Source organism: Mus musculus, chromosome 5, assembly GCF_000001635.26.
Source record: "Mus musculus strain C57BL/6J chromosome 5, GRCm38.p6 C57BL/6J".
Taxonomy (NCBI): domain Eukaryota; kingdom Metazoa; phylum Chordata; class Mammalia; order Rodentia; family Muridae; genus Mus; species Mus musculus.
Window position 1 is genome coordinate 34,301,111 of NC_000071.6, and position 23,538 is coordinate 34,324,648.

Genomic DNA, 23,538 nt, shown 5'->3' on the forward strand with positions numbered 1-23,538 from the left:
GGGTTCACCTATCCTCATATAGGAGAATATTTGCATAACACTTATCCTTCTGTGTCTCATTGCTTTCCATGTTTATTTTGTCCCATAAAACCCACATTATCTTCATTCATGCTGGAGGTCCTGTCTCCCAATCACTGTGGTCATCGCCCACTACTCTAGAGAGCTGAACTATCTGGCCTCTGTTCAGCCATGTGGGAGTATCTGTCCCTTACCTTTGTCGTCCTTCTCCTGACCCTGGAGAGCTCTTTCTTGGCTTTCCTTTTCAGACTCTGAGCCCACAGAAGTTTGGGTTTGTTTTGGAGGTTCTGTCTGGCTGCCTTGAATACCACAAGTTACTGACCATCGTGGTGGATGCCTTCTATGCACGGGATGGCCATACCTGCCTGTGGTCCGACTACAGCCTCTTTGAGGGTGCGTGTATCCACTATCCACATGTCCATGAGGCCCAGGCCCGCTGCCCATTCCAGACAGGGACTCGAGAGGAAGCTAGCCACAGACCCTTGACAGGTTGACTTGAAAGAGGCCCACAAGCAGGCAAGCTTCAGGACACAGGAAGCGGCTCCTCCTGCTTCCGCCTTAGCTCTTTCTCTCACTTGATTCTCAGGTGCCCATAAATGTGTATATAGCCCAGGTTAGGTGTATTTTCTCACTTCTCAGATGGGGAAACTGGGACCTGGGTGGGGAGCAGACATGGATCCTTCTGCCCCATGCAAACTCTGGACCCCCTTATCTGAAAGAGAATGCCCCTGAGGGCAGCTTGGGTTAAAATACATACCTCTTGTAGTCTATCCATGACCCTAATCCTGTTATCTATGAAGAGATTAAGCCTATGCTAGTCTGGATCATCCAGGGAAAGATTAAATATGAGAGCCACCCCTGACCACTGTCCATATTTACAGAACACAGTGTCTGTGGTCAGTGGTAGTGCTACTCATAGGGCAAAGAGGGATCTAGTCCTAGGATCTACTGTTGGCCTTGCTGCTGTCCCAGGGAGGTGGAGAGGTAAGGGCTACAGCGTACAGGTAGGCTAAGACAGGTAGCTGGTGCCAGATGCCAAGCTGGGCTGACCCTAACTGCCTGGCTTAGATGTAGAATGAGCAGTCTCATCAGAGGAGCCTCCATACCCAAAGTTTCAACGTGACTCAGCTCACAAAGGTCGACAAAACTAGAGATGAAATAACTTTAGCCCAGAGAGATCCTGGGGTTTCTGAGAATTGATCAAATGCAGTGTGATGTGTGTGGAAGCTAAAAGCCCCGCCCAAGTGGCCAGTATCTACGATCACTGAGCATGAAGTGGTAGTTGCTAGAGGGGCCTGTCCTTATGTGCCCCGACAGAATGAGGTGCTGCCAGCAAGACTCTCAGCAGCTGCCGAATTCCCCCAAGGTCACACAGAGCCCCTCTGCAGGGCAGCTGGGTGCTCCTCACACCACCTCTCTCCTCAGTGATCTGCTACCTGGCCATCTTCCAGCTGGAGGAGCTTGGCTTCCAGCTTTTCTGCAGCATCATCAAGTCTCAGCCTGTTCGTAAGATGTGCAAGGTGAGCCCCGCTGTCCCCACCACGGTGATTTGGTTGAGGCTGCCAGCCAGGAGAGACAAGAACCAGAGCTAGATGCGCTGGTGTCTAATCAGCCCCACCTTTCATCCTCCAGCTAGAGAAACTGGTGGGTTCACCTTTTCTCTGCTTAATACCAGCTGACACCTTCTGTATAGGACAATGTTCCCTGTCTCTGGGAAGTCTGTCTTGTTGGTTTGTGAATGACATAAGTACCCTGCGACAGATAAGCAATCAGAATCATCTTAAGCAAGGACTTCATGTTTATGACCAAGAAGTAAAATCGATGGCATCTTTGGAGAGATGCTTTGGGACTGCCCTGGCCAGTGCTACGCTAAGCATGATTGTACTTGGCTCAGGCTCTGCTGTCTTGTGCTGGAATCCAAAATGACTACGGAGCAAACTTCACCCAGCCTCCTACCCTGGTCCCGCAGTGCTGACTCACCAAATGCTCGGGGGTATAGACCACATACTGTTCTCAGGATGTACAGTGACCATTTGCAGCAATTTCTTACCCCAATAATCCCATGTAAAAACACACACAACCCAGTTATTATAATTATAAACTATATGCTTAGATTGGGCAAATATATCACTATACTAACTTATTCCCCAGCTATGAGACCCCTTGCTACTTGCAATTCCTCCTGGCCAAGTGGTTCTGCTCCAAATTGGCTTCCACCTCCTCTTCCTTCCTCCTCTCTCCTTCTGTCCCCCCCCCCCAACCAAGACCTCCAGTCCCACCTCTCCCTTCCACTGCCCAGTCACAGGCTCGAACCTTGTTTGACCAGTTAGAATGGGGAGAAGGTTCACATGAGATCACCTGAGTATGTGATCTACCCATCCTTGTGGACAGCCCCTCTTGGGGAAGCAGAATTAACATCAGAATACAAACATCACCAGAGCAACCCACAATAGTGACCCCAGGCCAGTAATAGCCCACAAAACCTTCATGGGAGCCAGGCCTTGTGGCCTGTAATCCCAGCTGCTTGGGAGGCCAAGAGAGAAGGGCTAGCCTACTGTGTCAAAGTTAAAAATGAAAAAAAGAGAAAGGCTGAGTTACAGGTCATTGTGAACCACTTGACCGGGGTTCTGGGAACCGAACTCTGGTCTTTTATAAAAGCAGTACAAGCTCTAGGAGAACCATCTCCTAGCCCTCCTCCCAAATCAGAGGGCTTCTTTAGACCCACAGGGAGCCCTATTCCCTACTCTTGCAGGGTCTCTAATAGCACTGTCCCACCACATCCCATGGAGAAAGGTGACCCTGACCCTGCTAAGATGCTGATGTGAACGTGTGAGAAGGAATGAGAGAATAGGAAGGGAAGAGGAAAAAAAAAAAAAAAGGATATGCCCAAATTGGATTGAGCCAGCCTGAAAGAGGTGGGAACCCCAGATGGCAGCTGTAGAGGCCAGTTTCACCTTCAGGGGCCAAGGTTGACAGCTGAGAGATTTAAAAAGGTGAAAGGACACTGGCCATGGGCAAGGGACAAGAAGGTAAGAGAGGCCACAGGAATAAGTGAGGACAGTGGGCAGGCTGCCACGTGGGGAGCTGTAGAAAGCTCTAGAAGGAGGCCTTAGTAGCCTCTGTGAAGAATGGTGTTCTAGGCCACAAGGAAGCTAGAGGCTGGTAAGGACAGTGCTTGCCCTGGAAGGCATGGGACGGTCATAGCCTCGCTCAGCACTGCCCTCTCGGTGGTCATGCACTTCCAAAGTCATCCCCCAAATACATCTCCTGCTTCCAAGCATGAGCGGCAAGTTGTGTATCACTACAGAGCTGTCCTGGCCTCAGACATGTGGTCCTTGGTCTTGCAAACAAGATAATGGCATAAATGCAACCCTAGCTTTCGGCTGTCCCTTCTGATTGCTTTTGGAAGGTCTGTATCAAAGAACCTTCAGGAATTCTCTAAACTGGACAAGACCCTCCAAGCTAGGGTGTGTTTACAGCTCCTCAGGTCCAAGAGCACCTGCAGGTGATTCAAGCCTCATTACCCCTCAGTTAGGGGCTGAAAACCTGAGACTGTCCCAAAGAGCAGGGCTACCTCATAGGACCCTTGCCCCTCCTGACCAGCTGACAGTTCTGTCCTGTGTAAAGGCACCTTCCAGCTCCCTACAGCAGCTGACTCCACTAAAAAGCTGGAAGGCACGGGCCCTGTGCCTTTCAGTGTCAAAGCTTTAGATTTGGGGACCAGAAGCTGGGAAGCCACCAGCAGAAGCTTGTAGCACTGGTACTCTCCAGGGACTGGCTCTGAGCCCTCTGAGGACATCATAGACCTCATTGTGCAGCCCCTGACTAGGGATGCAGGCTCCATCTTGGTACTGAGATCAGACACTCACTGTGAAGGATTGAGTGAAAACCCACCTTCCCAGGTCTGAGGGCTTTCCCCACCCTCCTCCAGCAATGCTATAGTTGCAGGCTTACGGGGCACAGGAAATAGCACTCCCAGAATTATAGATTCCCCTGTAATGGGGCAGGGCGGGTGGCAGGTAGTCCTCCATGTCTCTTTGCAACATACAGTCCAGGAGTGAGCAAGGGGCCTTCCAGGCCTAGAAGCTGGATGAACGTCCATCTGCAGTAGGCATGACAACAGTATCAAGTCTGCTCTGGCTCCTATGAGGGGCTGGAGCAGCAGTGGGTGGTGGTAAAGCTACCGTGGAGCTGCTAAGGGTTTCCCCGCCTCAGTTCCTCAGATTCTTCTTTAACCCCTTGAACCTGAGCTCATGGATCAAAGACGAGTGGAGCCTCATCTACGAAACAGCCCATGTGATGGAGAACTGGATTGACCCTCTGTTGAGGTGGGTCAGCTGTGGGTCAGCTGTGGGGTCAGCTGTGGCTTTTGGGTCTCTGAAAATCATCCATTCCAGGTGCCTCAGAGCATGGTGGGGTGTGTCTCCTCATTCCTTTCCTGCTCACAGAAGCTCTGTGAGAGTCTAGATCATGTCCCAGGTTAGGGTGAGAGGTCAGAAACGTCGTGAATCTACCTACCACAGGCTGCAGCAGGGATAGGAAGATGACATGGGGATCTCCCAGATCACTGTCTTCTGAGAGAACAAGGGGAGGAACATCATCATGTCTTCCTGGGGACAGGCAGAGAGATAGGCTGGACCCATGTAGACTGTTTATGTACTAGATGTGCTTAAGAGGCTGTGGCCCCATAGTGGAAGTCCTCAGAGCTAATTCTTCACCAAAGGAGAGTCGTCTGTCCCAACTGATGACTGTCAGCAGTTAGGACAAACTCCAAAACGGGGAGGCAGGGGGCAGCTGTGTGCTAGTTCCACACTTATCACAGGCCTACCCGCCCTCTCTGGGACCAGCCCCATTCTAAGCCTACCGCTGCATTCCCATACCTACCCTAAAGTAGGAGGCCTGGTCCAGCCATGGCCTTAGGAAAGCCCCTTGTTGGTAGCCCTCATAGCAGCCTCATTCTCGCTGGGTTGTCCTCGTTCTGGGGATGAGTCAGAAAGTATTTCTTGGGCTGGAGAGATGGCTCAGTGGTTAAGAGCACTGACTGCTCTTCCAAAGGTCCAGAGTTCAAATCCCAGCAACCACATGGTGGCTCACAACCATCCATAATGAGATCTGATGCCCTCTTCTGGTGTGTCTGAAGACAGCTACAGTGTACTTACATATAATAAATAATAAATAAATCTTTAAAAAAAAAAAAAAAAAAGAAAGTATTTCTTTTTTTTTTCAGCCATAACTGAAAGACTTTATTTTAAGAAAAATATACAGCAAAACAGAACTTGAAGTTGGTAGGTTTAGAAGATATGGAAAAACATAATCACCAGAAAAGCTGACCAAACATTGATGGCTTCTTGCTAGACAGAGGAGAGCGAGTGGTAGTGCCCTTAACCTCATCCACCTTTCCTGATTCAGAGAATCTTGACCCTATGAAGACTGGACCCAGGAACCCCATTTTCCAGTTTCTTCCTCCTTGGAGTTTATCTTATCTCCCAGGCTTCCAAGATACAGAAGATAGGGTGGAGAAGGGAAAACATTATATATTAGTTCCAGTGCCTTCCCTCAATGCCTGCAGAACTAGCAACCCATCTTTTAGTATTTGTTGATTCCAAAGAGATGAACCCCATGGAACTGGGGTAGCTTAGGCAGCAGCATGCTGAGCAGTGAGGCAGTGTTGATGAGGAAGTGAGCAGCATCACACTTGGTGTAGAAGCTGGCCAGGAGGTAGAGTATAATAGGAGAGATGCTGAGGAACTTTCGTGAGGAGGTAAACTGTAGTCCATAGTCCATCTGCCCCCAATGTGTCAAAAGCTGACCCTTTCCTTGGTCAGGGGTCTCAAAGGGCGTCCCTTTGACTGTATGTGGGAAGATATACATTGCCAAGTTATGGATGACGTTGGTCAGGGTCCAGATAACAGGAATGCTGAAGAAAGGGATGCTGAGGAGAACCACGTGCAGCAGTCCTACCGAGATGATGTAGGCCAGCCAGATGCCCAAACTGTTCATCACTAGAGTGTTGGGGTTTACTTCGCTGTGTGCCACCCCCACATTCATCCTGCCAGCTTCAGGAACCTGTCCGGCTTGGGGCACAGCGCTGGCTCTTATACCTGTGCTCTCCAGGAAGTAGCCCCAGAAAGTATTTCAAGTCATGTATCCACCCGTGATGAGCCCCACAGGAGGAAACATTGAACAGGCTAACAATGATGGGCTGGATCCACTCAAGAGGGAAAGAGGGTTCATAGACCTCTGGACCACTTACCAAGATCCTTCTGAGATTTCTGCTCCATAGGACCCAAGGACAATTGTCTATCCATTAGCGGCATGTGACCCTCAGTCCACCCAGCACACACAGTTCCCTCCCCCTGCCATCAACAGTGCAGCTCCTGGACAGCCCTCTCCGTTCCCAGATGCTTTTCCCTGCTTCCAGCTCCCTCCATCATATGCACTGCCCAGATTCGCTCCACACCGCAGTTCCTGCTCACTCTCAGAGATTCTGGCATCCCTGCAGTGGGGATGTTTTAGCCTCCCAGCTCGTTGTCCCATGGGCCTCAGTTTCCACACCTGTGTAAAGGGAGACTTAATGCAGGTACTGAGGTGTGGTCGGACTGCATCCACAAGCTAGTCAGTGGAAAAGTCACCTGTCCATTATCACCTCACCCTGAAGGACAACCAAGCACTTGTGGTCCTTCAGATTCCAGGAGCCAGCTCCTTGGTGACCTGCTTGGGATGTGACTCTATAGCCTTCTCCACTTTTCCCTTCCAGATGGCAGCCAGAGGTCCAGAAGCTGATCAAACAACTGGAGGGAGTACCAACCGATCAAATTCCTGTCTTGAAGACCAAGGCCAAAGTCACAGTGCCCAAGGAATTCAACCTGACTGTCCCAAGGCCCCGCGCCATTACAATGCCTGAGCCTGTCCCCACTATGGACAAGCCGAGACCTGTGAGTTGGGCATTTCTTCCTGCACCACCGGGATGTTAACTAGGAGAACAGGCTGTGAAAGTCATTGGGTAGCTGGGCTTCTCCAGGGTCAATGGTGTACTGGACCAGAGAGGAACATTCAGTAACCCACAATCCACCCGAATCCTGCACACACACAGAGGGAAGTTGGCTGAGGCCAGGGCCCACCACATTCTGGACCCAAACAGTGAATTTCGTCTTTAGACTAACTTAGTCTCATTTTTGTTTTAAAGAAATTTATCCAGGCCTTGTGTCTGCACTGTCCATTGTCCAGGGCAGGAAAGAATATATAGGAATAGGAACTATTTAGAAAAGTCTGATTTGTCCAGCTCAGGCCTCATGCCTGCTTGAACTACTCATCATCTTCCTCAGAGCCAAGTCCTGATTAGGCTGTGGATTCTCACGAGCACTGACCTCCGAGGTCAGCCTGGTCCTCATAGGATGAAGGACTAGAGGGGCATGAGGGCTGGCACTGGAGGGCCCATCTCTCACCCTGGCTCTTCTCTCTTTCAAGTCTCACTGAATATCTCTCATCCCACAAGTTTTTCATGAGGCCTCAGCTCTGCTGGGTCCCCGCTCAGTTTTCTTCTTCTTGACCCGTCTTTTACCCATGGCTTCCGCAACTGTTGATGGTGTGCGGGTCCGCTCATCGTCTGGCTCTGCATCCACTTCATTTGTACCACATACCCAACACAGGTGGGGAAGTCATAGCTTAGAGAGGATGTTCAGTAAATACTTGTGGGATGGAGAGATGGATGAGTGGAGAGATGAATAAATGGCTATATGGGTAGTGGACAGATGATGATAATCAGATGGATGAGTAGATAGGTCACCGGGGCTTTGTTGCTAAGCAATTCCACAGTTATCCCATCTACAGGGTCTCTGATGTTTCTACTGCCAATTCCTCAAGAACCAGTCCTGCCAGCTGCCTGTCTCTCTGTTCTGCTTGGCTGAGGGACAGTTCTTCTTGTCCCCTCACTATGACATAGCTTCTCACTTCTGTATTTGCTAAGCCTATACCCAATACCCTCCACACTCTGACCTATGGCCAGGACTCCCTTTCCCCTCCTGAATATGAGCCAAGAATATGCACTAACCCCAGGCCTTCCATGCTCCAAGTTGGAGGGCAGCCAGGAGAGGTCACAGTGCAGCGAGGAAGGAAAGGAAGCAAGAGATGACCCGTCTCACATGCCAACTGTGAGGAGCAGGGACCCAGACACACAATCAGGTTGGCTGGAACCCACACAACTCCTCCTGGCTCTCAGGAAGAAAGAAGCCAAGAAAGCAGGCCCTTAGTACAACATTTTGAAGCCGGTAGACAGGTGGGCAAGACTGAAGATGGCTATGGGTGTGAGGGACACAGCCACAGAGGAAGAGGTCTTAGTGTGGGCAACAAAAAGACAGCACCAGGGTCTCCAGTGAGGATCATTGAGCCTGGTGACAGGACAGTTGGAGGAAGATGAGGGCTTTAGGTTTGTAGGAGTTGAGTTGACCGTATCTGTAAAACATGCAGAGAAGAAAGAAGGCAAGGATTAGGAGGACAGGTTCAGGAATCTCGGGCTCAAGGGTGACCAGGATAGCCCCCTCGCCTGTCCGTGATGGGCACTGCTACTATAGGGACATTGAGAATCTCCTCTGAGAGGAACAAAGTGTTAAGGTCCCTTCACAGGCAGCTTACTTTTTAAAAAATCATGTATGACACTCAGACCTTCTGTTTACCCTTTCCATTCTAAGAGCTGGCTGCTTCCGCCTCCCCCTTGACTAACCTAGCTATCTCCATTCTAAGGCATGCCTTCAGTGCCCTGGCCTTACAGCTCTCTCTGTCCACTCCATCCCAAACTTAACTCTAGCCCCCATGCCTGCTGCTGGTCTGACCCTCTCTACTATGGTCACTAAGCACAGACTTGCCATCTGCCACTTCCCCAGGTCCCTCAGAGCACCTATAAGGAGCCCAAGGAGCAGAAGCTTCTGCAGATCATCAAGACATGCAACCGCCGGACAGCTGAGGTGGCCACATGGGACCCCTGCCTCCCCACAGACCTCCATCGGGCTGTTAAGAGTAGGGGAAAGGGAGGAGGTTGGGGACCTTAGACAGCACAGGCATTCTCCCATCAAACCCCCACACACGGTGGTCTGAGGACCCTGGGCTGCGGCTGGTAGGGGAAGAACAGCGTGCTTGTCATGGCAGGAGCTGCTGCTGAAAGCCAACATGGAAGAGCTACAGTGTGCCATGCCCCGGGTGCAGAGGGAGCCACAAGAACAGGTAATGCCCAGCCTCTCCATGGTAGCATTTCTCTCATACCATAAAATTCTTCCTTTTGGGGATGAGGGTGTAGTTCAGTTGGTAGAGTGTCTGCCTGGCATTCATGAAGCCTTGGGTTTGAACCCCCTAGTACGACATAAACCTGGTAGGGTGACAGATGCCCATCATCCTAGCATAGAAATAGAAGGATCATCCTTACCTTGGAGCCTCATGTGCCACAAACACTCCTGTGGCGAGCAGAGAACAGCTTACATAAATGGATTCACTACTACCCTATGGGTCCTAGGGATTGAACTCAGCCTTAGGCTCAGCAGCAAGGGCCTCTACCCACTGATGCATTTCCTCAAACCCATACAGAAAGAAAAGAAAGACTGGATGTAGTGGTGTACGGCTGCCTGGTTGAAATAGTGCGTTTCTGTCTTAAAAATAAAATAAAGGTGACCAGGGACCAATACAAAGAAGAGTTGTCCTCCAGAGAAACTCACTTAGGAGCAGGGCCATTTAGGGCTGCTAATCCATGCAGGATCTATCATCTGGGTAGTGCCTGGGCCTTGTACCCCAGTCAGCAGCATGCTTGGGGTTGTGATGTCTGCCTTTAAAGACTATTCTTCCACACTGGAACTTGAAGTCTTCCCAACTTTCACCAAGGGACAACAGGAGGCATGGGGCAGTCATTCAGCCCAAGAAAAGAGAATGTGGCCAGCAAAAACTCAGCCCTGAGGGATAACCGAGGAAAAGGATACTGACTCCCAAGGAGGCCAGCCATCCTATCCAGGAACTGCTGTACCTAGGTCTACCTCACCCTTTCCTTTCCATGTTCCTGCCTAGGAAGTCCAATACCCCTAGCAAGGCTTAGAGTGCAATAGAAGACAGAATGTTATCCTGAGGGGACAGGGTAGGCACATGTGCATTGGGAGCTAGAATGGGGACCTGGGGAAGGAGTAAGTGACCATTCCAGGGGTTCTGAGGAGGCCCAGATGCCAGACTATCTCTGCCTGATTTGCAGGACGTGGAGAAGCAGCTGTGGCATCAGTCAGTACCCCACATCCGTAGGACTCCAAATCTGACCTTCTATAAGGTGAGAGGGTCTCCTGATACTGCAGGCCTCATCTTGGGCCTTCTTCCCACCTGCCTTTCCCAAAGAAGGCTCTGAGAGCAGGAGGTGGAGGACCCAGGACCTCACGGGCAGCTTCACCCTTGAAGCAGAGAGAAATGCCTAGGTGGGGGACGCGTTGGAAGGGCTTGCTTGATAGCTGATATCAGGATTCTGGCTACTGAGCCACCTACCATCCACCCACCCCCTCCTCCACAGCCTAACAACCTCCCGGTCAAGCTGAACACAGCCACCATCCTTCGAGAAGGGGCCTTATACCAGCGGCAGGTGGAGAAGGAGCTGCAGAGGTGAGGAGCAGTGGAGTTATCTAAGCTTTCCCTTCCACCCTCAAGAATATTGCCCTCAAGAGAAAAGCCTTGAGTGAAATCTGTCATTAGGCTGCTTGGCAAAGAGGAGGGAGGGAGCAGCTCTGATAAAGCTGAGGAAAATGTAATCAAGGCCAAGGTGGCATGGTGGTCCATTGTTTGTTTGCTTGCTTGCTTGCTTGCTTGCTTGCTTGCTTGCTTGCTTGCTTGCTTGCTTTGGTTGGTTGGTTGGTTGGTTTGTTTGTTTGTTTGTTTGTTTGTTTGTTTGTTTGAGACAGATTCTCTCTGTATAACCCAAGCTGTCCTGAAACTCACTCTGTAGACCAAACTGGTCTTGAACTCAGCGATCCACCCGCCTCTGCCTTCTGAGTGCAGGGATTAGAGGCGTGCACCACCCCTGCCTGGCTGGTGATCCACATGTTAACCTTAGCGCACCGAAGGCTAAGACAGGAGGATGGAGATTTCTAGGCTCGATTGGGCTGCAGCAAGAGATTGTCTCAAAATCAACAAGCAAAACTACCTTAGTTTTCCCAAGCTCTCATAACACGTCTCCCCGCAAGTCAGCAAGCTTCGCATGGACAGCAGTTCAGTCGCCTTTGGAGACAACGCCAACCCTCTTAGGTTTGAGGCTGCATCCCTAAGACCTCTCCCTGAAGGTAAAAAGTACAGTCCCCAGCTGGCTCCCTCCTCACCTCTGGGTTATGTATGAATCAGGGTTCCAAGTCCCTTCCTGGGGTTTGATTAGCTTTCTAGAACAGTTCACAGAACACATTTATGTGCATTTACTAGTTTATTGTAAAGGATACTATGACTGATACTAATGAAGAGATGCATAGGGCCTATGGGAGAGACTATGGGGAGGCACCTTGCTATGCTGCCCAGTGTTACCTCCCTCCAAGATCCTCAGTTCTGCTGAGCTGTCCAAGAGCTCACACAAATCTTGGCATTTGCATTTTGTGGAGACCTCAGAGGTAGATGTGGTTGATTGCAATGCTGGCCAAGGGGAATCAGCTCAGCTGTCCTTCCCTCTGCATTTAGTAGCCTGCCCCATCCAAAGCTACCTAGGGGTGACCAGCTAGCAGTCAGACAAGCAGCCATATCTGACAGCTTCACAGTTCACCCCTCCCCCATCTTTGAACACGAATCCCTTACAGGAAAAGGGTCTGAGACCCAAAAGATTTTGCCTGTAACAGTTGTCCTATTAGCACCAACCCTAACTATTCTCTGGCCAGGTGGTGGTGGTGCATGCCTTTAATCCCAGCACTTGGGAGGCAGAGGCAGGCGGATTTCTGAGTTCGAGGCCAGCCTGGTCTACAAAGTGAGTTCCAGGACAGCGAGGGGCTATACAGAAAAACCCTGTATCGAAAGAAACAAAAAACAAAACAAAACAAAAAAAAAAAAAAAAAAAAACAAAACAGAACAAAAACCCAGAAAACCTGTTCTCTGGTTCTGTCATGAAAGTCCCCCAGGACTTTGAGGCTCCTGTTAGGCCAGGTCCAGAAGTAGGAATGGCTCAGTTCACACAGCCTCTCCATCTAGAGTGAGGTGTAACACGAGGGGGTCAGTGCCGTTTCTTGCTCCAAGCCTCTTGTGATAGTGAAACAGTATTGAATTTTTCTTGTTCTGTAACACATCAGTCCATTCCATCACCTACCTCGGCCATGTCTCACCACTAACACCCAGGCCTTTGCATGGAATCTTGGAATCAGGCACTATACTAGTATAGATCACAGCCAGCAATTCTAGACTGGCAGGTGGCTTTTCTTTGGTCCGTCCTCATTTATATAGAACAAGGAATTCCAAATTTTCCAGAGTAATTGAACACACAGCCTAATCCTAGTGTTTATCACACAGTTTCACTCAACAACACCCATCTCCAACCAGGATATACAATTTCTCTTCACCAGCCACAACCATGCTACTTCTAATTCCTTTCTGCTGGGTCACCTTCTACCTAGAGGGGATGTTAAATATCTTAGGCCAAGGGGTCTGTCCTCCAGTCTGTCCACCTCAAGATGCCAATTGTAATCCTCAAATAGATTTGCTGTTGTTGTTTTATTTTGTTCTTGCTCCTTGGACTCCACCCTTGAGTACCCTTTCATGTCTACAAGTTGGGCTGTGGTAGGGAGCTCAGGTGGCTGACTGGAAAGATGAGTATATGAATAAGCAAGTGTTGACAGGGTTGGTAAGTGGACAGACAGAGAACTGGATGAAGGGAGGGCAAGGAGATGACTGGTGGGTGGGTGGGTGGGTACACGGGAGAGACTGGCAGATGGACGTAGGTAGGTGGTGCTTTGTGGGTGAGCAATATGGCTGAATGTTCTTTGAAGTAGTCCATTCCTGAGAAAAGGGCTGGCAGCCTCCTAGTGGTCCTGATCACAGGAAGAAACCTAGCTACCTCTCTGTCCTTCTTTCCCCAGAGTTGATAAACTTGTGGATGGGGCTGGGGACTTCTCTGAATTCCTTAAGTGGCAGAAGAAGATGCAGGCACAGGACCTAGAGGAGCAGCTGGCTGCAGGCGAGTGCCGGCGGCTTCAGGGAAAGCTGAGCCACGAGGAGGCCATCTTGGCCCGGCAGAACCTCATGCAGGAAAACAAGCAGAAGGCCGACCGGCAGAAGGAGGAGGTGATGTACACTGGGTAGTCCCCATTGTGACTTCTGAGAGTCATGAGCTATGGACAGCAGAGAAATCATGTACCTACACTATGTCTGGCCACAGCCTGGCAGCAGCACTGACCCCAGGTGATCACCTACAGAGAGACACAGTTCCTTTGTCCCAGTCTCAACAGCCTGGGGTCCATAAGCGTTTCATGTTAACTGGGCTGAATGCGAAGGGGCCACCCATGGTCAATGGTTTCAGCTCTGTCTCTCCTGGGGTACACTCCTTCTTTGAATAGACTCAACTTTAGGGCTTGCTTTCTCGTTCTTTGAGTACACCCTAGCTGTACAGATGGGATGGTTGTGAGCCTTCATGTGGTTGTTGGGGATTGAATTTTAGGACCTCTGTTCCCTCTGGGAGGCCCCACTTGCTCCAGCCCAAAGATTTATTATTAGTTAGTACATTGTTGCTGTCTTCAGATGCACCAGAAGAGGGCATCAGATCTCATTACGGGTGGTTGTGAGCCACCATGTGGTTGTGGGATTTGAACTCAGGACCTTCAGAAGAACAGTCAGTGCTCTTACCAGATGAGCCATTTCACCAGCCCTGCTTTCTCATTCTTAATTAGCTTTGTTTTGCTTTGTTTGGTACTGGGACAAATTGTGCATTAGAAGGATGTGCTGGGCCACAATGTTAAACCCTCAACAGAATATTTCTTTTTTGAAAGTTTTACAAATTCCATTCCATTAGAGATATAGTTCAGAAGCAGTGCCTGGCTGCCCTAAGCCATGTCCTAGGTTCAGGTCTTGTTACTGTAAAGGAAACAAAGGTGCAAGTAAACAGAACAAAGAGACAGTTCATTTAGCGATGTGGTGGTCACGGCCAGACTCGAGAGGCTCAGCACTTGTGAGGGTCAGACAGGAGGCTCAGGCGTAGCCTGGAGAGCACACACGCACATGCACACACACACACATTGTTTTCATGCTTAACAGTTATAGAACCCTTCAAAACAATTTCTTTTTGCTAAGACAGTTGTGATACTTTGCATATTTCGAGGACTTACCCATTTCATCAAGTCATCAGATTTAGAAATATGTAATACATCTTTTCTTTTCTCAGTTCCTACATTTGGGTGTGGTGGCATACACCTTTAACCCTAGCACTTAGGAGGCAGAGACAGGTAGATCTCTGTGAATTCAAGGCCATCCTGGTGTACATAGTGAGGTGAAAGCCAGCCAGGGATACATATTGAGACCCTGTTTGTGTTAGTCAGGGTTCTCTAAAGGAACAGAACTGATAGAATGTCTGTCTGTTGATCTGTCTGTCTGTCTGTCAGTCCTATCTATCTTTCTATCTATCTATCTATCTATCTATCTATCTATCTATCTATCCACAAGGGAATTTATTATAATGGCTTTCAGGCCATTATATTTCTAGCTAGTCCAGCCATGGCTGACTACCAATGGAAAGTCCAAGAATCCAGTAGTTGTTTAGTTCATGAGGCTGTGTGTCTCAGCTGGTCTTGAGTATATGCTGGAATCCCAAAGAAGTAGGCTCTAGCACGAGGAATATTTTCCGTCCTTTGGCTTTTAGCTTCTAGCATATTTGGAATGAGTTTCCTGTAGATTCGTGTTTTGTGTTTTTAATCTTGTTTTCCAATCTATTAATTAATATGTACAGACCAAAATAACATAATTATTTTGATAGAGCTTGTCTGTTATTATGCACAGCATATGTGCAAAGGTCGGGGAATAACTCTCAGGAGTTGGTTATTTCCCACTGCCTTGTGAGATTCTGAAGTATGAAATCAGGTCATCAGGTCTGTATACAGCACTTCACCCACTGAGCCATCTCAGTGGACTGTCTCTTTCTCTCTTTTTTTTCTTCTTTCTGTTGTCTTTTTCTTCCCTTCCTATGGGGTACTGAAGGTGTTTTCAGAATCCCATATTATTAATAATGTTCATAGCTATGTTAGATTTCCTGTTGTTTATTTGTACATGTGTGTTATGTGTATGGTGTGTGTGTGTAGCTTATATAGACTTGCTAATCTGAGTTTGTGTATCTGTGAATATGGGTGCCTGTGTGTACACATGCATGTGGAGGTCAGAGGTCAACGCTGAGTATCCTTTCCTCAATCACTTTTATTTTTTTAATTTTCACTTCTCTATAATTATCTCAGGCAAAGGGATGTGCCCCAGCAGGCATGTGAAGGTCAGAAGACATGTTTGTGGAGTCAGTTCTCTCCATCTACCTCTATGTAGTTACCAAACTCAGGTGGCTTAAGATGCAAATGCCTTTACCCACTCTGCCATTTTATGGGCCTTTCACCTTCATTTTTTAGGGGCAAGGTTTCTACATGCACCTAATATATATATGTGTGTGTGTGTGTGTGTGTGTGTGTGTGTGTGTGTGTGTGTATGTATATATGTGTGTGTTATGTTTATATATATATCCTAAGCCTTAAGCTAGGCTTATTTCCCACTAGCCTACAATTCAGTTATCCCATTTATTCTAAGTTCTGCCACATGACTGGTTACCTCTCCTCAGTTTTATACATCCAACTTCCTCTGCGTCTCAGTGGCTAATCTTTCCACACCTGACTACTTCCCAGAGTTCCTCTGTCTGTCAGAAGTCCCACCTTACTATAGGCCATAGACTTTTTATTTTGACCAATCAGAAGGTACCCTAGGCAGTCAAGGAAGGACAGAGACACATCTTCACACCATTCCAGTACTGGCTGGTGAATAAATTTCCATGCACAGACCAACTTGACAGAAAATTAGCAAATGAACAGAAATCAACAGTACTGATACTCAGCCAAAAGAGATGGATGTCATAGACCCCACCAAGACCCCACACTCTTCTCAAGTGCCCACCATATACAGAACACACAGCAAGACAACATCACAGACAAAAACCAGAAGCTCAACAAGGGGCATGGTGCCAAGAAGCCTGGTAGTTCCACCACTCAGGAGGCCAAGCCAGTCACTTCTTATTGGGGTTATTATGTAGCTCTGCCTGGCCTGGCACTTTCTATTTAGACCAAGCTGTTCTCATACTCACATAGAGCCACTTAAAGACCTGTATCACCATACCTAGCTTTTAAAAAATTGTTTGCTCTTAAGCTCTTACCTCTCTTATTCTCTAGCTCTCTTTCTCCCCCTCCTTTCCCCCTCTCTCCACGTGACCATGGCTGGCCTCTACTTTTCTACCTTCTTTCTCTCTGACTTTCTACAATAAAGCTCTAAAACCATGAAAAACAAAAAAACAAAAAAATTGTTGTTCAAAGTAATGTGTGTGTATTCGCCAGTTTTCTATTACTGTAAAATACCTAGATAAAATTAACTTTTAAAAAGTTGACTTAAATGTTTGCAGTTTGTAGTACATGGTTTCTTTCTTCCTTTCTTTCTTTTTTTTTTTTTTTTCAAGACAGGGTTTCTCTGTGTAGCCCTGGCTGTCCTGGAACTCACTCTGTAAACCAGGCTGGCCTCAAACTCAGAAATCTACCTGCCTCTGCCTCCCGAGTGCTGGGATTAAAACATGCGCCACCACTGCTCAGCAGTACATAGTTTCTTGACTTCATTCTTTTGGGTCTGTAGCGGTGCATGGGGTAGAAGCTCATGGTGAAACAAAACTTCAGGAAACAAAAGGGCCCGCTGCCCCTTTCAAAGTTATGCCTCCCTAACCTAATTTTTTCCATTATGTCAGCTCCTAACAGTGCCATGGGCTGGAGACCAAGCCTTAACTTATGGACCAGTTAGTGGACATTTAAGATTGATTTTGGTGTTTTGCTTTCAAGGCTAACATCTACCACAGTGAGGAAGCCAACTCCATCATAGCAGCAGGAGTGGGAGGAAGCAGGAAGCTTGGGATACACCAATTGGCTGCCATCTTTAGGGCCCGCCTACAGTGACCTGCTTCTGCTAGCTAGACCACAGTCTTTTTTTTTTTTTTTTTTTTTTTAAGATTTATTTATTTATTTATTTATTTATTTATTTATTTAATGTATATGAGCACACCATTGCTTTCTTCAGACACACCAGAAGAAGGCATCGGATCCCCCATTACAGATGGGTGTGAGCCACCATGTGGTTGTTGGGAGTTGAACTCAGGACCTCTGGAAGAGCAATCAGTGCTCTTAACCACTGAGCCATCTCTCCAGCCCTAGGCCACAGTCTTAAAGACTTTAAAACTTCCCAAAACAGTGTCACCGAATATTCAGACACAAGTGTGTGGGGACATTTCAGATTGTAAACGACACTATGGAGAATTTGTTTTTCCATGCTAAAAGTTCTATTTGGTTTTTCATGTGCTTTCTATTTGCTAGGGGTTTTTGGTTTTGGTTTTTGGTTTTTCAAGACAGGGTTTCTCTGTGTAGCTCTGGCTGTCCTGGAACTCACTTTGTAGACCAGGCTAGCCTCAAACTCAGAAATCCGCTTGCCTCTGCCTCCCAAGTGCTGGGATAAAAGGCACGCGCCACCAAGCCTGGCTTATTTTTGTTTTGTTTTTGTTTTTGTTTTTGTTTTTTTTGCTGAGACTGTTTTATCTCAAGCAAACCCTAACATCTGTTACCTTACTGTTGACATTTATCCACCATCTCCTTGCTTATGTTAATACTGCTCTGGGTTTCAGTGTGATAAGTGGCATTTCACTGAGACCTGAGCATGATCTGGGGGCATGATATAATGAGACTGTGGATCATAGTTAAACCGTCCATTCTGTGGGCTCCCCCATGCCACTCTGGCACTGCAGGAAAGGCACCTCTATGTTTCAACAGGTAGGTGTCAAAATCCAGGTTCCCTAGTGGCCTCTACTAGCCTTGTGTTGCGGGGACACACACACACACACACACACACACACACACACACACACACGTTCCTGCTAAGGCCAGGGTTCTAATTATGTCTCCATACATATCTCCTTAACTGTGGACAAAGAGCAGCTCAAAGAAGTTAAAGTGGGGGAAAAGCAGGGTTGGGAAGGAAGTAGCATCCAGGTCCCACCCACCTGGACTTTCCCATGGATGTAATGGAGGGAGGTTGGGCCTTGGTGACTTAGTGAAGTCACCCGCTCCCTTAACAGTTCAACGGTCACTTCTACCTTCATAGTAGCTGTCTTTACTGTCCCATCTCCTACATCACCACATTTGACAAGTAACTCAAGAAAGGCCTCTCATCTAGGTGCTGAATCAAGAGTGGCTCTTATGTCTGTCTTTCTGGGCACTGACAGGGCTGGCTGCTGCATCTGTGTCCTCCTGGCCATAGGTGGGAGGCTTCACAGCCTCTCCAGGCTCAGTAACAACTTAACAAGGTCTCTCCTGTCACCCAGAGGTTTTATGAGTAAGTGGCCACAGGTAGAACCCAAGGATGAGAGTGCCATGTGAGGGTGACAGCCAGCCAACCCTGAGGATTGTAAACAAACCCTGAACTTTGTCCACATAGCTGTCTTCACAGTCAGGTCACAGGAGGATGTCATCCCAGACCCAGAACTGTGGTCATCAGTGTCTGCGGGTGAATGAATGCCCTGCTGGCCAGACTGTGTATATCCAGGGGTCTTGCTGTTGGTTCTGAGCATGCCCAGTACACGCACTCATTCCTGTGGCTAAAATGTTTGCCTAATGATAGTCACATTAGATGAATATTTGAAAATAAAATTGAATTTGATTTTTTCTGTGCACTGTACTGATTTTGTTTTGTTTTTTACAGTTCTAGCATGTGGTAATCAACAACAGCTTTTTGTTCTGTGCAAGATCCCCTTGCTCCCACCTGGCTACAGTACCCTCTGGCTTATCTCTGATCTTTTTGCACTGCTCCCAAGCCTTCAGAAGCCTCTTTTTATATTGAGAGATAAGATGCTTGGGCTTAGCTTGGTTCTCTGTGGTTAAGACCCAGTTATTAACTAGGTGTGGTAGTGCATACCTGCAACCTCATCTCACCGGAGGCTGAGGCAGGAAGGTTAAGACTTGGAGATCAGCTTAGACTACACAGGGAGACATTGTCTTTAAAAATGACCTGATTATTCTCCACCACGCCCCAACACCTCAGCACGTGGGCCAATATTGAGTGCCAGCTCTGGTTTCATCCACAGTGACTAATATTAGGAACTCTATTAACAAGTGTGGAAAAGATGTATTTAAAATCCTGGGTATAAAAATGATCTTTTTGTTTGTTTGTCTTTTGAGATAGGGTTTCTCTGTGTAACCCTGACCATCCTGGAACTTGCTCTATAAACCAGGTTCTCTGCCTCAAACGCAAGAGATCCACCTGCCTCTGCCTCCCAAGTGCTGGGATTAAAGGCGTGTGCCTCCACGCCCAGCAACAGTAATCTTCTTAATGTGTGTGTGTAGCTGGCTGGCTGGCTGGTGTTTGAATCTAGACCCCTGAGAATGATGGGTGAATGCAACAGTATTGTTTTTAATTTAGTTCTAACACTGGCTTGATTCTTGGCTATATTTTCTTCTCTTACTGAATATATCCCCCTTTTAAAAATAATTTGATGAACCATGCAGATAATAAGCTATACCGAATAAAGCCCACTTTGTCACTTTTTAACCAATACAGGGTAGCTAGCTGTACAGGTCTCAACACTAAATCCACTAGTGAGAGATAATTCACATGTTGGTTGCCATGGGGATATTTTCCCAAACTCTTCATTTTTTCCACTTGGCTCCAGTCACACAAAGGCCACCTAGCATGTTCTGTGTTTTGTTTTGTTTTGTTTTGTTTTGTTTTGTTTTGTTTTGTTTTGTTTTGTCTAGTGTAGGGAATTAAAGTCCAGGGCCTTCTACATATCAGACGAGGACTTTCTCCCTGAGCTGCACCTCAGCTCAGTGTTAGTTTTGAAGTTCTTTAATGGTGTATGGTGCTTCCTTGAAGAACATCCCATATTTGGATACTGTCCTGTGGTGGGGAGGAGATCTGTGGTGGACCAAGGACGCATTCATTGCCTCTTGCCCCTCACCAATACTAGACAGAACCCACATCTGAGGTTTCCATCAGAGGAGACATCCAGGTGTCTAACCCTAGACTCAGCCAGCTCAATGCTCCCCCCACTCACTTCCGTGGCAATGCCAGTTTTTCTGTGGTACATGTGTCTCACCAATCCCCTGTGCCCACCTGCCCTCCAGCCTCAGCGCCTCCTCCTCTACCACCCAGTCCCTTTGCTTTGCTGATGCTCAATACTGTGCTCCTGCCTATACTGTCACTGATGGTGACGCCCAGTTTTGAGCCCTTGCCCAAGCTGTTAATTGTACCCAGTACAGCTGAGGAAGTGGCCTGGCAAACGACGTAAAACAGACAACAAAAAAAATGTCTTACAGAAAAAAAAATTAAACCACAGCTTAGGGGGCCTAAAGGTTGCCTTAGGTTACATGAAAAATCTCTTTATCTGTTAGTAGGGTCCCAGGCCAGGGCAGACCTGACTTAGAGAGTTACAACAGACTGTTGAGACATTAGACCTGCTGTTTGGAATCCAACGTGGTTGCTGGCAAAATGAAGTCGATCTCAGGTTTAAAATAATGCCCAGAGGCTTCTTGGTTGCTGTGCCAATGGTCTACATGTTGTAAAAGTTGGTGGTTGGTCCTGGAGAGGTGGCTCAGTGGTTAAGAACACTGGTTGCTCTTTAAGAGGACCCATGTTTGATTCCCAGCACCACATGGTGAGACCACTATATATAATATAAATATAATAATATAAATGACTACATATTCTGATAGATACTTTCTCTGTGTGGTTTGGCTTTTGTTATTGTTGATATTGCTAGTTTTTGTTTGTTTGTTTGTTTGAGACAAGGTTTCTCTGTGTATTTCTGGCTATCCCAGAACTCACTCTGTAGACTAGGCTGGCCTCAAATTCACAGAGGTCCACCTACCTCTGCCTCCCCAAGTGCTGGGACTAAAAGCATGGGCCACCACAGCCCTGCAAGACAGCTACTTTCTTATACCTTTTATTTCCATATAAGCATTTCTCCAACTTAATTATGATATTTCAAAAGTGGGGGCAGAGGAAAGAGTGAGGAAAGTGAGAGGGCATGAGGAAACCCTGAGTTTCAGTCTTCAGGACGAAAAATAACTATCTAGCCAGGCAGTGGTGGGACACACATGTCATTCAGCACTCCTGCATAGACCTGGGAAAATCGGGACCCCAAGGTCATCCCTTGGGCAACCAAGGCAACGTAGGCTACCTGAGGCTGTCCCAAAACACAACCACCTCCTACCACCACCCCTCCTTTTGGTTCTGGAGATCAAACCCAGGAACTTGCACATCTTAACCTCATCACCTACCGGATCCTCCCCACTAGGTTTCCTCCATTGTGAGCATCTTTATCAGGTTCTAGAGCTGCTACAACAAAACAGTGGAAACTCAACCCCAGGACAACCCTGGGAAGAAGGAAGGAGGACCCAGGGTGGAACTTCCTCCAGTAGGCCCAACTTCAAAAGGAACTAGGTTCTCCGGGGGCTGATGACTCTGGGGATGAACTCAGAGCAAGGCTGGCTGGGTGGCCCTCTAACTTGTGGTGTAGGCTGGGACAGTATCAAAGGGGAGACCCAGTCCGTCCAGTTCTCACTGTTTTGGATCCTCTCTGTGAACAGACAGCTGAGCTAATGCTGCAGTGTGCTGAGAGGCGCTTGCAAGAGGAGAAGGCCATGAAAGAGCTGGTGGAGCAGGTCACAGAGGCACAGAAGAATGTCAAGATAGTCCAAACGAAGCTCGTGAAGGGCCGGCAGCAGATAGGTACTGCAGGGAGTCAGGTGCCATGAGGCCTTCCCCAGCCCCCTACATCCTTCTTAATTACAAACAAGCTCCTTTAGTCAGTGAGTGGTGGTGCCCCTGGAGGGTAGGCTAGGACTGAGTAGGGGCCAAGGCCTGAAGAAGACACTTCTGAGAGACACAGCCCCTGTCCAATGTCTGCCAGATCATTCACTGTCCTCATCAGCACCCCACTTTGTTCCCAAGTTCAGGAGGTGATAGAGGAGAGCCGGGAGTTGCTACAGCGTAGTGCAAAGGAAGCCAAAGAGGAACAGAAGCGTCGCTGTGAGCTCATTGCTCACCTTCGTGCCATGGAGACACAGCCCACACGCAAGGGGAAGCTGGTGGACCTTACCCAGGTGAGACTGTGGCCCTTGGCGGTCTCAACATCAGGGTATCTCCTTGTGTGGTACAGAATTCCCATCAAGGCCAAAGGTTGGTCTTGTCCTACCCATAATCCCCTAGTCCCTTGGATACCAAGTGTGGTGGTTGGATTCAGCTGTAGGTGAATTCAGCTTATGGGATGTGCTACAGGAAGACGGGCAGGGAGCTTCTCCTGTGACCTTTCCACTCGACCTTGATATGGTACCATGGTACCAACCACAGAGCAAAGACCCTAATCTATAACTAGTGATCCAGTTTGTTTATTTAGGCTGCATATAGGAGCACGGGAAGGGTTAATTATGGAGGCACAGATGTCCCAAAGGTGAGTTTACCAAAATGATCACTCCAGTGCGAGGTACAACTCAGAAAAGCTGCACCCCAGGTGCTCCCTGTACAATCTGCAGGCAGTTCAGCCTGCTGTTGTTTGAGAGCCTTTTTCCTGAGGAAATGCAACACTCATCTATTTACCACAGAAAGGGAACTCCAGAAAAACCAAGGTAACAAAGTCCAACCTGGTGAACCAATGGATATTTGTTGGGGTTCCTACCAGCAGTATGGCAAGGTGTTACTTATAGGCACCAGGGGTCTCAGATGCATTATGTCACCAAAAAGCCTACCCCAACACAGATGACAGCTTATGAAAGCTATATCCCAAGAGCTCTCTGTACAATCTGCAGGCAACTTGATAGGTTGACAGGCCTGAGACTCTCCTCTAACAGCCCTACTGGTCAGAGTCTCCCCCTCAGCAGCTGTTTACTTATTTTACAAAGCAGGGGAGAGTCTTGAGTCTCAAGAGTCTTCCCCCATCCTACCACCACGTACTTCCTGGATTGGATGCTTCCCTTTAGAGGAAATTGCTATAAAGCACTCGCCCAAGAATTTTCTCTTTCCAGCAAGCGTCTTTGCTATACAATCATAGCCACCACCACCACCACCACCCCCGCAGGCTTTGTGAATCCTGTAACATCCTAAGTTTCCTGAGCCTTGTAAGTTTCCTTTGCTTCCTGAGTCCTAGGAGCCGACCCTCTTACCTTTAGGATGGAATTTTTTTTTTTTAATTGAGGAAAGAGCTACCCATCAGAGATGGATCTCTGAAAGGGAACAAGCTAAACTGCACGGAGGCAGACATTTGGGGAGCTGTGTATTGAAGGGTGA

The 23,538-nt window shown here is 48.0% G+C and overlaps 1 protein-coding gene and 1 pseudogene across 10 annotated transcripts in view; one reads left to right on the forward strand and one right to left on the reverse strand.

The window, feature by feature from the left end:
- Cfap99 (cilia and flagella associated protein 99) overlaps window positions 1-23,538 on the forward strand; it is a 42,135-nt gene that overhangs the window by 14,384 nt on the left and 4,213 nt on the right. For 5 of the 10 annotated variants that reach the window (XM_006504218.4, XM_017321200.2, XM_006504221.4 and 2 more), the window contains 11 exons: window positions 267-411; window positions 1,444-1,538; window positions 4,234-4,346; window positions 6,776-6,953; window positions 8,898-8,978; window positions 9,160-9,234; window positions 10,241-10,312; window positions 10,547-10,635; window positions 13,074-13,278; window positions 21,843-21,984; window positions 22,207-22,358. In XM_006504218.4, coding sequence (XP_006504281.1) covers window positions 267-411; window positions 1,444-1,538; window positions 4,234-4,346; window positions 6,776-6,953; window positions 8,898-8,978; window positions 9,160-9,234; window positions 10,241-10,312; window positions 10,547-10,635; window positions 13,074-13,278; window positions 21,843-21,984; window positions 22,207-22,358 — 1,347 coding nt within the window. Of the gene's footprint in view, window positions 1-266; window positions 418-1,335; window positions 1,539-4,233; window positions 4,347-6,775; window positions 6,954-8,897; window positions 8,979-9,159; window positions 9,235-10,240; window positions 10,313-10,546; window positions 10,636-11,217; window positions 11,310-13,073; window positions 13,279-21,842; window positions 21,985-22,206; window positions 22,359-23,538 lie in introns of those variants that run through there. The other 5 variants (XM_011240807.3, XM_011240806.2, XM_006504220.3 and 2 more) reach the window with 5 other exon arrangements.
- Window positions 5,515-6,131, reverse strand: Gm5553 (annotated as a pseudogene).